Raw genomic sequence first — 15,962 nt, forward strand, 5'->3', positions numbered from 1 at the left:
ACACATTATGACAGATTTCTTAGCTTTTCAGTGTTTATATTTAGGAATATATAGTTGATTTCCCATTTTTAATCTTCTTCCATTTTGTCTTTGATGGGTAGTCTACTCTGCTTGACTTTGTTTTGTGTTTTAACGTCTTAGTAATATTATCTTTACCTAATGTAACAAAGATTATAGAATCCCATTCAGAATTTTAGTGGCTGTCTATTCACTGGAAATATAGTGCAAGTTGCTAGGTGAGGCTTTCATTTGCTTTTTGAATTCCAGCTACACTGTGGAAGCTACCTTTGTGACCAAATGACTTAAAACTAGTGCATGTTCTACTCGATGAATTCCCAAGTTGTTTCTCCACCATTTACTATGAACGATGTCTGATAATCCATTAGCATTTAAAACTTAATTCTGAGTCATGTCTATAATCAACCAGTAACAACAACAAAAAAAACAAGATTAATGAAGCTTATCTTTGTTACAGGAAGACTAGAGACAAAAAATACACATATATATATGTATATACACACACATATATATAATTCTATTGAAAGTTTTGCAAGTGGGATCCAGGTATTAAAATAAATATTCTTGTGCCAGTACCATACTGTTATGATGACTGTGGCTTTGTAGTATAGTCTGAAGCCTGATTTCTCCACTTCTATATTTCTTTCTCAGTAATGCTTTGGCTATTAGTGGTCTTGTTTCCATTCAAATTGTAAAATTTTTTGTTCTAATTCTGTGAAACATGCCATTGGTAATTTGATAGGGATTGCATTTAATCTGTAGATTACTCTGGGTAGTCACTTTCACGATATTGATTCTTCCAGTCCAAGAACATGGTATATCTGTGTGTCATCTTTTATTTCTTCTTTGGAGAAATGTTTGTTTAGATCTTCTGCTCATTTTTTGATTAGGTTGTTTGGTTTTTTGTTATTGGGTTGTATGAGCTCTTTGCATATTTTGGAGTTTTGTATCAGTTCAGTTCAGTTCAGTTGCTCAGTCGTGTCCGACTCTTTGCGACCCCATGAATTGCAGCACGCCAGGCCTCTCTGTCCATCACCAACTCCCGGAGTCTACCCAAACCCATGTCCATCGAGTCAGCGATGCCATCCAGCCATCTCATCCTCTCTCGTCCCCTTCTCCTCCTGCCCCCAATCCTACCCAGCATTAGGGTCTTTCCAGTGAGTCAACTCTTCGCATGAGGTGGCCAAAGTACTGGAGTTTCAGCTTCAACATCAGTCCTTCCAATGAACACCCAGGATTGATCTCCTTTAGGATGGATTGATTGGATCTCCTTGCAGTCCAAGGGACTCTCAAGAGTCTTCTCCAACACCACAGTTCCAAAGCATCAATTCTGCGGCGCTCAGCTTTCTTCACCGTCCAACGCTCACATCCATACATGACCACTGGAAAAACCATAGCCTTGACTAGACGGACTTTTGTTGGCAAAGTAATGTCTCTGCTTTTAAATATGCTATCTAGGTTGGCCATAACCTTCCTTCCAAGGAGTAAGCGTCTTTTAATTTCATGGCTGCAATCACCATCAGCAGTGATTTTGGAGCCCCAAAAAATAAAGTCTGACACTGTTTCCACTGTTTCCCCATCTATTTGCCAGAAGTGATGGGACCAGATGCCATGATCTTAGTTTTCTGAATGTTGAGCTTTAAGCCAACTTTTTCACTCTCCTCTTTCACTTTCATCAAGAGGCTCTTTAGTTCTTCTTCACTTTCTGCCATAAGGGTGGTGTCATCTGCATATCTGAGGTTATTGATATTTCTCCCAGCAATCTTGATTCCAGCTTGTGTTTCTTCCAGCCCAGCGTTTCTCATGATGTACTCTGCATAGAAGTTAAATAAGCAGGGTGACAATATACAGCCTTGACGGACTCCTTTTCCTATTTGGAACCAGTCTGTTGTTCCATGTCCAGTTCTAACTGTTGCTTCCTGACCTGCATACAGGTTTCTCAAGAGACAGGTCAGATGGTCTGGTATTCCCATCTCTTTCAGAATTTTCCACAGTTTCTTGTGATCCACACAGTCAAAGGCTTTGGCATAGTCAATAAAGCAGAAATAGATGTTTTTCTGGAATTCATGTACCAGTTCTAGTAGTCTTTGTGTGGAGTCTTTATATATATATAGATATATCATGTCATCTGCATCTGATGACAATTTTACTTCTTCCCTACCAATTTGAAGACCTTTTCTTTCTCTTATCTGAGTGCTGTTGCTAAGATTTTCAATACTATGTTGAAGAAAAGTGGCAAGAGTGGGCATCTTTGTCTTGTTACAAATTTTAGTGGCGAGGCTTTCAGGTTTTCACTGTCAAGTATTATATTGAATGTAGACTTGTCATAAATAACTTTTATTGTGTTGATATGTTCCCTCTGTACCCACTTTGGTAAGAGTTTTTGTCATGAATGGATGTTGAATTTTATTGAATGCTTTTTCTGCATCTTATCAATGATCATGTAGATTTTGTCTTTTCTTTTAGAGATGATGTGATGTATCACATTGATTATGTTGTACCATCCTTGTGACTTTGGAATGAATCCAGGTTGATGTTGTATAATCTTTTTTATGTGTTACTAGATTTAGTATCATTATTTTGATGTAATGGCCTTTAAGGCAAATTTTCTTTACATGTATTGATTAATATACAATTCAAAAATCTTCTTGTAGTATGATTACAGCAACTTGAGCGACATACTTCTAAGGCTTCAGAACCTGCTGTTTGGAAACCTTTATAAAAGTTTTAATTTACTTTCGTGTCAAGTGTTTTATTGTCCTTATGAACTTACCTACCAAGATGAGGAATCAAAAGCCTTCCAACTCTCCTCTATCAAATTTCACATGAAGGACCTCCAACTGTTGGAAAAACCTCTTACTCTAAAACCCTCGTATTTCTCAATGTTCCTGACCTGCCAAGAGAGACATTACTTAGCTCCCTTTAAATTATAGGATTCCTCTTTAGTTCCTCTTCACTTTCTGCCATTAGGATGGTATCATCTGCATATCTGAGGTTATTGATATTTCTCCCAGCAATCTTGATTACAGGTTGTGATTCCTCCAACCCACCATTTCGCATGATGTACTCCGGGTATAAGTTAAACAAGCAGGGTGACAATATACAGCTTTGACGTACTCCTTTCCCAATTTTGAACCAGTCTGTTGTTCCATGTCCAGTTCTAACTGTTGCTTCTTGACCTGCATGCAGGTTTCTTAGGAGGTAGGTAAGGTAGCCTGGTATTCCCATCTCTTGAAGAATTTTCCATGGATTGTTGTGATCTACACAGTCAAACGCTTTAGTATAGTCAGTGAAGCAGAAGTAGATGTTTTTCTGGAATTCTGTTACTTTTTCTGTGATCCAACGGATGTTGGAAATTTGATCTCTGATTCGTCTGCTTTTTACATCTGGAGGTAAAAGCTTGTACATTGGGAAGTTCTTGATTCACGTACTGTTGAAAACTTGTTTGAAGGATTTTGAGCATTACCTTGCTAGCATGTGAAAAGAGTGTAATTATACAGTAAGTTGAACATCCTTTGGCATTGCCCTTCTTTGAGATTGTAATGAAAACTGACCTTTTCCAGTTCTGTGGCCATTGCTGAGTTTTCCAAATTTGCTGGCATATTGAGTGCAGCACTTTAACAGTATCATCTTTTAGGATTTGAAATAGCTCAGCTAGAATGCCATCACCTCCACTAGCTTTGTTCATAGAAATTCCTAAGGCCTACTTGACTTTACACTCCAGGATATCTGGCTCTAGGTGAGTGACCACACTATCATGGTTATCTAGGTCGTTCAGACCTTTTTTGTACAGTTCTTCTGTGTATTTTTGCAACCTCTTCTTAATATCTTTTGCTTTTGTAAAGTAGTTATCTTCCAATAAAAATAGGAAGAAAGGGGAAAAAAATAAAGAAAGCCTCCATAAAATCCTAATAGTATAGAGTTCAGAGAGCTTCCAGGTTGCTGAGCAATTGAAAGTACAAGGAGAGTGGTACACCCAGAGAGGTTAGGGCTGTCGCAGGTATATCAGACCTGAGAGAAGCGGTAATGGGGACCTCCAGTTTGTAGGACATAACTTGTGGGTAACCTGGAAACTTACTGTTTTCAGCTGACATCTGAAATAGAGTGAAGGCAGTCTTTTGGGACTGAGCCCTTAACCTGTGGGATTTAACAGTGTCTCCAGGTGGATAGTGTTAGAATTGAGTTAATTTTAGGACACCCAGCTGGTGTAAAGAGAATTTGTTGGTGTGGTGAAATACTTCCACACACATGATGACCAGAGGTGTCAGCAGTCGTGTTCTGTGTAAAAGGAGGTACACAGGAAAGAAACAGTAGGGAAGCACTGGGTTTTTCCTGCATAGAAAGGAAAACAGATTCTTTTTCTGAAGAGAGCATAAAAAGCACTTTACATTATACATACAGGCATATCACAGAGATACTGCAGGTTTGGTTCCAAACCACTGCAGTAAAGTGAATATTGCAGTAAAGGGAGTCACATGGAGGCTTTGGTTTCCCAGTGCATGTAAAAGTTATGTTTACGCTACAATGTAGTCTATTAAGTATGCAATAGCATTATGTCTTTTTTAAATGTACACACCTGAATTAAAAGTATTATATTGTCCAAAAAAACCCAACCATCATCTGAGTCTTCAACAGGTTAATCTTTTTGCTGCCAGAGAGTTTTGCCTTTATGTTGACAGCTGCTGACTGATCAGGGTGGTGGCTGCTGAAGTTTGGAGCAGTTGAGGCAATTTCTGAACACAAAGCAGCAGTGCAGTTTGCTACATCTTTGTTCCTTTTATGAATGATTTCTCTGCAGCATGCAGTACTCTTTTTTTTTTCCATGCAATGACATTTTACCCACAAAACTTCTTTCGAAATTGGAGTCAATCCTCTCAAATCCTGCCTCTGCCTTAGTAACTAAGTTTATGTAATATTCTAATTTCAGCAAAATCTTCACAGCGTATTCGCCAGGAGTAGATTCCATCTCAAGAAGCTACTTTTCTTTTCTCATCTGTAAGAAGCAACTCGTCTGTGAAAATTGTGTAAGATTGCAGTTCAGTCACACCTTCAGGTCCCCCTTCTAATTCTAGTTCTCTTGCTGTCTCCACCACATCTGCAGTACACCACCTACAATGAAGTCTTGAACCCCTCAAAGTCATCCATGAGGGTTGGATATGTCTTCCAAACTTCTATTAATGTTGACATTTTGACCTCCTCCTGTGAACCATGAATATTCTTAATGGGATCTAGAATCTTTTCCAGAAGGTTTTCAGTTTCTTTTGCTCAGTTCCATCAGTGGATCACTGTCTGTGCAGTTGTAGCCTTATGAAATGTATTTCTTAAATGATAACACTTGAATGTGGAAATCTCTCCTTGATGAGTGGGAAATCTCTCATTTATCCCAATATCCATGGGATATTGCACTAGCAGGCATGAAAATAACAATCTCATTGTGTATCTCTGTCAGAGCTGTTGGGTTCAGTTCAGTTGCTCAGTCGTGTCTGACTCTTTGCAACCCCATGGACTGTAGCATGCCAGGCCTCCCTGTCCATCACCAACTCCCAGAGTTTACTCAAACTCATGTGCATTGAGTCGGTGATGCCATCCAACCGTCTCATTCTCTGTCGTCCCCTTCTCCCGCCTTCAATCTTTCCCAGCATCAGGGTCTTTTCAGATAAGTCAATTCTTTGCATCAGTTGGCCAAAGTACTGGAGTTTCAGCTTCAGCGTCAGTCCTTCTAATGAATATTCCGGACTGATTTCCTTTAGGATGGACTGGTTGGATCTCCTTGCAGTCCAAGGGACTCTCAAGAGTCTTCTCCAACACCACAGTTCAAAAGCATCAATTCTTCAGTGCTCAGCTTTCTTTATAGTCCAAATCTCACATCCATACATAACTACTGGGAAAAACAGCTTTGACAAGACAGACCTTTGCTGGCAAAGTAATGTCTCTGCTTTTTAATATGCTGTCTAGGTTGGTCATAGCTTTTCTTCCAAGGAGCAAGCGTCTTTTAATTTCATGGCTGCAGTCACCATCTGCAGTGATTTTGGAGCCCAAAAAAATAAAGTCTGTCACTGTTTCCACTGTTTCCCCATCTATCTGCCATGAAGCGATGGGACTAGATGCCATGATCTTAGTTTTCTGAATGTTTAGCTTTAAGCCAACTTTTTCACTCTCATCTTTCACTTTCATCAAGAGGCTCTTTAGTTCTTCTTCGCATTCTGCCATAAGGTTGGTGTCATCTGCATACCTGAGGTTATTGATATTTCTCCGGCAATCTTGATTCCAGCTTGTGCTTCATCCAGCCCAGCATTTCTCATGATGTACTCTGCATATAAATTAAGTAAGCACGGTGACAGAATACAGGCTTGACGTACTCCTTTCCCTGTTTGGAACCAGTCTGTTGTTCCATGTCCAGTTCTAACTGTTGCTTCTTGACTTGAATACAGATTTTTCAGGAGACAGGTTAGGTGGTCTGGTATTCCCGTCTCTTGAAGAATTTTCCACAGTTTGTTGTGATCCACACAGTCAAAGGCTTTGGCATAGTCAATAAAGCAGAAATAGATGTTTTTCTGGAACTCTCTTGCTTTTTCGATAATCCAGTGCATGTTGGCAGTTTGATCTCTGGTTCCTCTGCCTTTTGTGAAACCAGCTTGAACATCTGGAAGTTCACTGTTCATGTACTATTGAAGCCTGGCTTGGAGAATTTTGAGCATTACTTTAAACTGATAGTGGCACACAAATGAATACCACAGAAAATGCCAGGAATGTTCAGAATCTCCAAAACAAATGGACAGAAACGACTAAATTCTCTCTGTTAATATCATGGAGCAGAATATTTAAAACAGAGTGCCTTCTGTGTTGTAATCAACAGGGAAATAAATGATTATGTCTAAATTAGAACCAAAATCAGACTTGACTAAGAACTAGGAAAACAGTTTCTCACGTGATTATCTTATCCATGATGATGTCATTCGTCTTAGATATCAGCATTGCAAAATCAGGGAGTAAATTTGATTCTTTTAGGGAATCTATAATTGATGGGATGTATTCAAGATTTTAGTTGGGATCTTCCTAGTGGCTCAGATGGTAAAGAATCCGCCTGCAGTACAGGAGACCCAGATTCTGTCCCTGGGTTGGGAAGGTTCCCTGGAGAAGGGAGTGGCTACCCACTCAAGTGTTCTTGCCTCGGCAGGAGCCTAGCTGGCTACGGTCCATGGGATCACAAAGAGTCGTACATAACTGATCCACTAACAGTATCACTTTTTTTTTTTTCATTCATGGTTTCATTTATTTGAAGGAGTAGAACATTGAAGGTGATCCTGAGGTTTTGTGTGTGTGTGTGTGTGGTTTTGTTTGTTAACTTCAGGGTGCCAGGTATTCTCTTTCACAACTACTGCCCCTTGTATGCTTGCTTACCCTTTTGGCACCAGAGTAAAATACTAGTTTTGCTTCCATTCCTGTGTTAGCTAAATGAAAGCTTTTCTGTTATCTGTTTAATTAGTTTGGATAAATCTTAAATCTAATAAAGGGTAAACCAAATTTTCTTTCATACAGAGTGCTTGGTTCTAGACACAGTTGTTTTCCTGATCTTTTTTACTTTGACAAATAAAGAAATACAGGTTTTGGTTCGTTAAAAAATTCATATTTCTGGTCACCATCACTTTTTGGGTCATTTTTTAAAATGAGAAAAGTGGTCTTTAGATGTAAGTAGAACAGTCTAGTATCTTTCCTTTCCTTCTTTGTAACTGTTCCCCAAACTTTTTGCCACTGCCTTTAAACTTCATATGACCTAGTTTCTAACCTCACCTGGACTGCTTCAGTCTCCTTTTATTTCTTCTAATTCTCCACTCTCATTTAAACTTTCATCTTATACCAGCTATTTCCTCTGCCTGATTTTCCTCTATTTTCCAGATCCTCTCCTGAGTGTCAGTAACATTTACATTTTAGCTTAATGTCACTTCCTCAGATAAGCCTTCTCAAATAACTTGGTGTTCATCACATTTTAATTATTTGGCTAGGTTATTATTTTCTGGGTTGTTGTGGGTTTTTTTCCCAGTTTTATTAGTTTTTCTTGTTTCCTTTTGTATGCCTACCCAGGTAAACTGTCTTATTCCCCGCTGTTCTCAGCACTTGGAATAAAGCCTGGACTTAATGAATGTTCAGTAATTGTTGAATAAATAAATGAAGGATTCACTAGAAAGAACCAGTCTTCTAATAAGAACTTTGGGTTCTTCAAATAACTTAATTTTTGGACCTCAGTTTTCTCATCTGCAAAATGTGTATATTCACATACCTAGTTGTTACAAGGTACAATAGACTAGACTTGTTTGGAGAAAAGTAGTATGTCATAATTCATGAAAGAAATATATTCACCTTGCCTAATTTACAGGAACTTTAAGCCAAAATAAAATCAGAGTCGACTGAATGAGGCCCTCTTCTTTATCTCATTTTCTTTTTCGCCCTTCTTTTCTTCCTTTCCTTTATGTATCTGCTTGAGATTTTTGTCTCACAACAAACATTAGGAACACCGACCCAATAAGATGAGTGGAAGAAGTAAAAGATGATGAAACATGATAGAATAAAATAATAAGAATAGTAATTGAACAGGAGTTTAACAAGAAACTGAGGTTTTCGTCTTGAATCTCTTTACCAGCTAGTCGGCAAATCAGCTTTGTAGAGCATCAGTTTTCAAATGTGTCAAACATTTCTTGCCTACTTCACAGGATTGACATAAATGATACTATCTGAAAGTGCTTTATAAACTGTAAACCATTAAGCAAATATACAGCAGTCATTATGATCATATCTGAAATTTAGGTTCCTTCTGCAGAACTGTTGGGAGAATGCTAATGAGGCTCTTTCTTATGTATAATTACTATAAGGCAATTCCAAAAATTTAGATTTTAAACATATATGAAAGTACTTAGTAACTCTCGTGACAAAAAGTATACATTAAGATTTAAGTCACTGTTAAATACTCCTCCCCCACACACACACACTTTTATTTACAAACCAGGTATGTATATAAATCATCTATTTTTGACATGTAGAACAAGTCAGACAGAATAGTTTCTTGCACATAAACCATTTGTTACTGCTTATTTTCTTTGTCCCTAATTAGGAGAGTCACATGAAATGACTAGTTTGGGTTCAAAATTATAGATAAAATACATTTGTTTTGTAGATAGACTTTTAAAAATCATCACTCTAAATTGTGAATTTGGAATTTTTGCTGCTTTATGAAATTCAATGGACATGATCTTAGGCAAACTCCAGGAGATGATGAGAGACAGGGAGAACTGGCATGCTGCAGTTCATGGGGTCTCAGAGTCAGACATGACTTAGTGACTGAAAGTGACAACAACAACATTTTGTTAGCTAAATATTTTTGCATAAATTACTGTGAAGCCAAGTGCATTCTTTATTATATTTATAAAGGTGATTTTTAACTCAAAATAGCATTGCATTCTCTTTTTTTTTCTCTCGTTTAAATTTTATTCATTTGTTTATTTTTGGCTGTGCTGGGTTTTTGTTGCTGTGAGGGCTTTTCTCTAGTTGCAGTGAGTAGGGGCTACTCTTGTTGCAGTGCACAGGCTTCTCCTTGCAGTGGCTGCTCTTTCAGGGAGCACAGAGTGTAGGACATGCGGGCTTCAGTAGTTTTGGTGTGTGGGCCCTGTAGTTTAGGTCCCTAGGCTTTAGAGTGCAGGCTCAACAGTTGTAGCAAATGGGCTTAGTTGCTTCACGGCATGTGGGATCTTCCTGGATCAGGGATCAAACCGTGTTTCCTGCATTGGCAGGTGGATTTTTTACCACTGAGCCACCAGGGAAGCCCAGTATTGCATTTTCTTAAATTGAGTACGGTTGACCTGCAACCCTCTGTTAGTTGCAGCTGTGCAACATAGTGATTCAATGTTTCTACAAATGATTACCACTAAAACAAATGCTTGATAGAGTGATTTTTTTTTTTCTGTATTTCACAAGGGGAAATTCTCTTGCCTTTGACTATTTTCCATTCTTTTCAAATCACAGCCCAAAGAGCCGACTGATCCAACTAAAGAAAGAGAAGCTGGAATACACTCCAGGAGAGCATGAATATGGATTGTTCCCAGCCCCAATTCATGTTGGTGAGTACTCAGTATACACAATATATATTGAGGAAAAGAAATGGTATTTCTTGAGTTGAGGTGAAACGTAATTAATGTCTTTGTGTTCTTATTATTTCTATATCTCCAGGAGGTCAAGTCTATACCATTTAATTTGTAGTCACTCTGAAGAATTTTGCAAACTCTTTGGCTTTCTAGGGGTCAAAACGTAAATCTTATTCACTGAAGTGTCAATAAACAACACTCTTATCTGTAACATTTGGTTCTCTAAGTCCTCTAGGAAAACCCAACTATTTCATTACTTCAGTTTCTAATGTTTTCTGTGTTCAAAGGGAGATGATTTGTGGATATGTAATAATCAAAGGGGAAAGACTCACTGCGCATTCCAATAATAATACCTTCCAGAATCTTATCAGATAAGTAAAATATACCTGGAAGTCATCCTGGATTTCTTTCATTCTTTCAGCTCCTCATCCATTCCATCTCCAAGTTCTGTTATTTTCATCCTTGAATATATCCTGCTTCTCTTCAAATCCCATTGCTGTTATTCAGGTCCATGCCACTATTATTTTTTACTTGGGCCATTGCAGTAGCCTTCTAACAGATCTGTCTACTTTCATTCTTACTCTTTTCCAATCCACTCTCTACACAGTAAAAAGAAAAGTCATTTTATCGTTTAAATCATATTTAAAACCTGTCAGTGGCTCACCATTAAACTATAAACTCCTTATCCCAACACTTGGGAATGATCTGGTTCCTGACTACCTCATTATTCTGCCTCTGCTGTTTCCCAGATTTCCTTTATTCATTGTATTATGTCATGCTGGCCTTCTTTCAGATTCTAGACCATTCCAAGCTCATTATAGCCAAAAGATCATTTTGCTTATTATTACCTTTACCCAAAAAGATCTTCCCACAGTGGATTTCTTCTCATCCTTTGAGTACAGGCTAAGTGTCAGTACCAGCTTAAATATTATTTTCTTTAAAATTATTTTCCTGATTGTCCTACTGAATAGGATTCTTCCCTCTATATCAGTTCTGTATCACAGCACCCTGTTTATTTTTCTATCATCTTTAATTGCTGTATTTATTTACTCATTTACTAATCTGTCTCCTCCACTAGATTATAAACTTCAGGAGCACAGGATCATTTGTCTTTCTTTTTTTCCTTTGATTTTTCCAGTGCTTGGTGCCTAATAGGTTAGTAAATATTGGATATACAAATGAAAGAAAAGAAGGAGAAATCAGAATAAGTTACTGAGTGTAAGAAGAGAACTTTTTTTTCCCAAGAACAGCTTACTTGTGTAGTAGATGTTGATCCTGTACTTTTAGTATCCTCTTCACCAGTGACTCTCTTGACTGTGGTGCTCTTCTCTGTATTATGATTATTTAGTTCCTTTTTTCTCCCCAGAAGGCCCAGCGCCAGCAATGTATTTAAAGTAGTAGGGATAGACAAGTTATGCAATAAAGATTAGTTTGCTTCAATTACTCTGTATTGGGTGGCTAGAGAATAGTTTAACTACAACACAGTGTTACAAGCATACCTTTCCACCTTTCGGGAGCCTGGATCAGGAAAATTCTCTGGAGTAGGAAATGGCTACCCCCTCCAGCATTCTTGCCTGGAAAATTCCATAGACAGAGGAGTCCATGGGATCACAAAGAATCGGACGTGACTGAGTGACTGAGCACGGCACACACAGCATTACAAGATTTAATTCTCAGCTAGATAACTGTACTGTTGCTTACTTAAGAAAGGTAAGAGTGAGTTCCATATTCTTTGGGCTTAGTACCGAAAGTTCTTTTGAAAGAGCCTTTTGCTTTTAGTAGTGAAATAATGACAGTGGAAGAAGATTCTCAGCAGATTTAGCAATTTCCTAGACTCTGCTAGTGATAAACAGGATTTAAAAATAAGAGGTAATTTTAAAAGTTCCATGTAAAGGAAGACATGACCATTTTGGTCTCACTGATTTTCCTCTGGATGGGAAGTTGGCTAACTGATAACTCACATTTAGGAAAGAAGTTCTAATTTTTCAGGGGGGGTGATAGAGTCAGTTAACTCCAAGGGAGATGAGATGAATGATGGATAGGCCAATATTTATGTCAGATATTTGGCATGAATAGTGTTTAAGAGGTTCAGAATGGAAATCCCTTAATTTAAATAAAGATTTTCACTCTAAATCCCCACTTAGTCTCTCACTAAGACTAATCTGCACTCAGTGGTCTATAAATTAAGTAAATAATGGAAAAACCTAACTAAGTAGTGGGCTTTTTTCCTGTGAAACAAGATTTAACATCAGGCTGTTACATGACTGAATATTTTTTGTGTGTGGACAGTGTTATTTTGTTGTTCAGATAATTTATGATTAGGATACAGAATGAGGCCTGTCAGCTGTTTAAAACAGGTCACTTCCAGTATCATGTAAACAAAGAGCATGACTTTGAGTCAGCCAGTCCTATGTTCATCTCTGTCTTTGCCATATTAGTTATGTGAATAGAATAGTTAAACAAATAAAATAATAATGCATCCTGTCATCAATGGAGTAAGTAGAAAATAATATTTTTAAAAAACTTTTAATGAAATCAGGTTTCCTTATCTCTTCAGAGAATTGAATTTCAAAGAAATTTTACTTTTTATGATAAGTACTCATTTATCAAAATGTATATTTTACCTTCACATATTTAGTCAATTCATTTTTTACAACAGTTCTACAGTAAGTTCAATGAGGCAAGCATGATCTTTTCAGCACATGGTTTCTATGATAGCTGGATATACCCATACAAAAGGATAAAATAACTCAAAATGGATCATCAACCTAAATACAAGAGCTAAAATTATAAAACATAGGAGTAAATTTTTGTGACCTTGCATTAGGTAATAATTTTCTTAAATGTCTGACACCAAAATCATGTACAGTAAAAGGGAAAAAAGACAAATTAGACTACATTAATATTTAAAATTTTGTACTTCAAAAAACACCACCAAGAAACTAAAACAGCCCACAAAAAGGGAGAAACATTTTCAAATAAGATGCTTGTATCCAAAATCCCATATATATAAAGAACTGTTATAACTCAATAATAAAAAGACAAACAATATAATTTTTAAGTGAATAAATTATTTGAATTGATATTTTCCCCCCAAAAAAGATAGAAATGGTCAATAAGCATATGAAAAGATGTTCAACATCATTAGTCATTAGGAAAATGGAATTGAAAATCATAACAAGATATCACTTCACACTCACTGAAATGGCTTTAATTAAAAGATTTATGAGAATGTGAAGAAATTGGAACCCTCATACATTGCTGTGAGAACATGAAATGGTATAACCTCTTTGGAAAACATTTTAATAATTAATCAAGTTAATGACAGATTTAATATAAGACCTAGCAATTCTGTTGCTTAGGTATGTACCCAAGAAATTGAAGATATATATCCAGAGACCTCCCTGGCAGTTCAGTGGTTGGGACTTTGTGCTTCCACTACAGGGGACCCAGGTTCCATCCCTGGTCTGCGAACTGGGGTCCTGCATGCCACGCACATAAGCTAAATATGGTGTAGCCACACTATGTAATACTGTTGGGCAGTAACAAATTTAGTTCTGAGACATGTGCCATATAAAATCCCATGTCTAGGTCTGAATTGAAAATCATGTCATTCCAAGAATCAGGGAGATTGCAAACTGAATTTTAAAAGGCATCAATGTACGCCAATACCAAGATAATAGAATAATCTGACAAAAATTTTACAGTAGTTATAATTTGCAAAAAACACTTCAACAAACAATTATAAACATACTTTAAACATAAAAAGATAGAGCCTTGACAAAGAAATGAAAGATTGGAAAAACAAGTAGAAATTTTAGAATAAAAATATGTAGTAGCTGAGATAAAAGGCTCAGTGATAGATTCAGCAACAGAATGAAAGATACACAGGGAACAATCCATTAACTAGATGATGTAGTATTACCCAGTCTGAACAAAAGAAAAAATAGACATTAGGAGAGATAGGCTGTGGGACCATGACAAAAGAGCTCATATCTATATTCTTGGTGTCCTGGGAGGAGATAAGAAAGAAGATAGAGATGAAAAAGTGCTTGAGTAAATAAATGGCTTGAAAGCTTCCCAAATTTGGCAGAAGACATAAACCTTCTGATTCAAGAAGATGAGCATACCCCAAACAGAATATAGGCAAAAGAAATCCAGGCTAAGACACGTTTATCAAACTTCAGCATGCTAAAAACAGAACAGTTTTAAAACAATTAGAGAAATGACTCTGTATGCATAGTTCAGTTGAGTCACTCAGTTGTGTCCGACTCTTTGCAACCCCATGAATCGCAGCACGCCAGGCCTCCCTGTCCATCACCAACTCCTGGAGTTTACCCAAACCCATGTCCATCGAGTCGGTGATGCCATCCAACCATCTCATCCTCTGTCGTCCCCTTCTCCTCCTGCCCCCAGTCCTTCCCAGCATTAGGGTCTTTTGCAATGAGTCCACTTTTCGCATGAGGTGGCCAAAGTATTGGAGTTTCAGCTTCAACATCAGTCCTTCCAATGAACACCCAGGACTGATCTCCTTTAAGATGGACTAGTTGGATATTCTTGCAGTCCAAGGGACTCTCAAGAGTCTTCTCCAACACCACAGTTCAAAAGCATCAATTCTTTGGCGCTCAGCTGTCTTCACTGTCCAACTCTCACATCCATACATGACCACTGGAAAAACCATAGCCTTGACTAGACGGACCTTTGTTGGCATAGGTGTGAATCAAATCAAATGACAGTGGATTTCTCATCTGAATTCATGTAAATGGCACATTTTTCAAGTACCGAAAGAAAAACTGTCAAACCAGAATCCTATACCCATTGAAAATATCCCTCCAAGAATGGAGAGAAGCAAAGGCTTCTTGCTGCTGCTGCTGCTAAGTCACTTCAGTCGTGTCCGACTCTGTTCGACCCCATAGACGGCGGCCCACCAGGCTCCCCCGTCCCTGGGATTCTCCAGGCAAGAACACGAGTGGGTTGCCATTTCCTTCTCCAATGCATGAAAGTGAAAAGTGAAAGTGAAGTCGCTCAGTCGTGTCCTATTCTTAATGACCTCATGGACTGAAGCCTGCCAGGCTCCTCTGTCCATGGAATTTTCCAGGCAAAAGAGTACTAGAGTGGGGTGCCATTTTAGGTGAAGGTTAACTAAGACAGTTTGTTGCCAGCATACTTACCCTGTGAGTAAAGGAGGTTCTCTAAATGGAAAGAAAGAAACAACCTTGGAACATCAGTAAGGCAGAAAGAATCCAGTCAGTAAAAATACAGGCATTTACAATAGGCTTTATTTCCTTCTTCTTTTGAATTGAAAGACTTTCCTGACAATCCATTGGTTAAGAATCCATGCTTCCACTGCCGGGGACACAGGTTCCATCCCTGGTCATGGAACTAAGATCCTGCCTCCCAGGCAGTGCAGCAAGCAAATAAATAAATAAAAACAGAACTGCCATGTAATCCAGCAATTTCACTTCTGGGAATATATCCAAAGAAAATGAAAACAGTGACTCAGAAAGATGCATGCACACACATATTCCTAGCAGCATTATTTACAACAGCCAAGATACGGAAACAATCTAAATGTCCATCAAAACAGGCATGGATAAAGAGTTGTTGTATGTATATCATACTATAATACACCCATGTGCAGACATAAACACAATGGAATATTATTCAGCCATAAAAATGAGGAAATCTTGCAGTTTGCAACAACGTGGGTGGACCTTGAGGGCATTGTGCTAAGTGAAATAAGTCAGACAAATACTGTATGATCTCACTTATATGTGGAATCTAAAAGTATTTGTGTGTGTGTGTGTAATA

At 37.9% G+C, this 15,962-nt stretch overlaps 1 protein-coding gene across 3 annotated transcripts in view; it reads left to right on the forward strand.

Annotated features, from left to right (window-relative positions):
* Positions 1 to 15,962, forward strand: part of ASH1L (ASH1 like histone lysine methyltransferase) — a 201,291-nt gene that overhangs the window by 141,954 nt on the left and 43,375 nt on the right. For all 3 annotated transcript variants that reach the window (XM_081494190.1, XM_081494192.1, XM_081494189.1), the window contains one exon: positions 10,033 to 10,127. In XM_081494190.1, the coding sequence (XP_081350316.1) occupies positions 10,033 to 10,127 (95 nt within the window). The remainder of the gene's footprint in view (positions 1 to 10,032; positions 10,128 to 15,962) is intronic.

Source organism: Giraffa tippelskirchi, chromosome 5, assembly GCF_054371585.1.
Source record: "Giraffa tippelskirchi isolate mGirTip1 chromosome 5, T2T-mGirTip1v1.2.pri, whole genome shotgun sequence".
In the NCBI taxonomy this organism is placed as follows: Eukaryota; Metazoa; Chordata; class Mammalia; order Artiodactyla; family Giraffidae; genus Giraffa; species Giraffa tippelskirchi.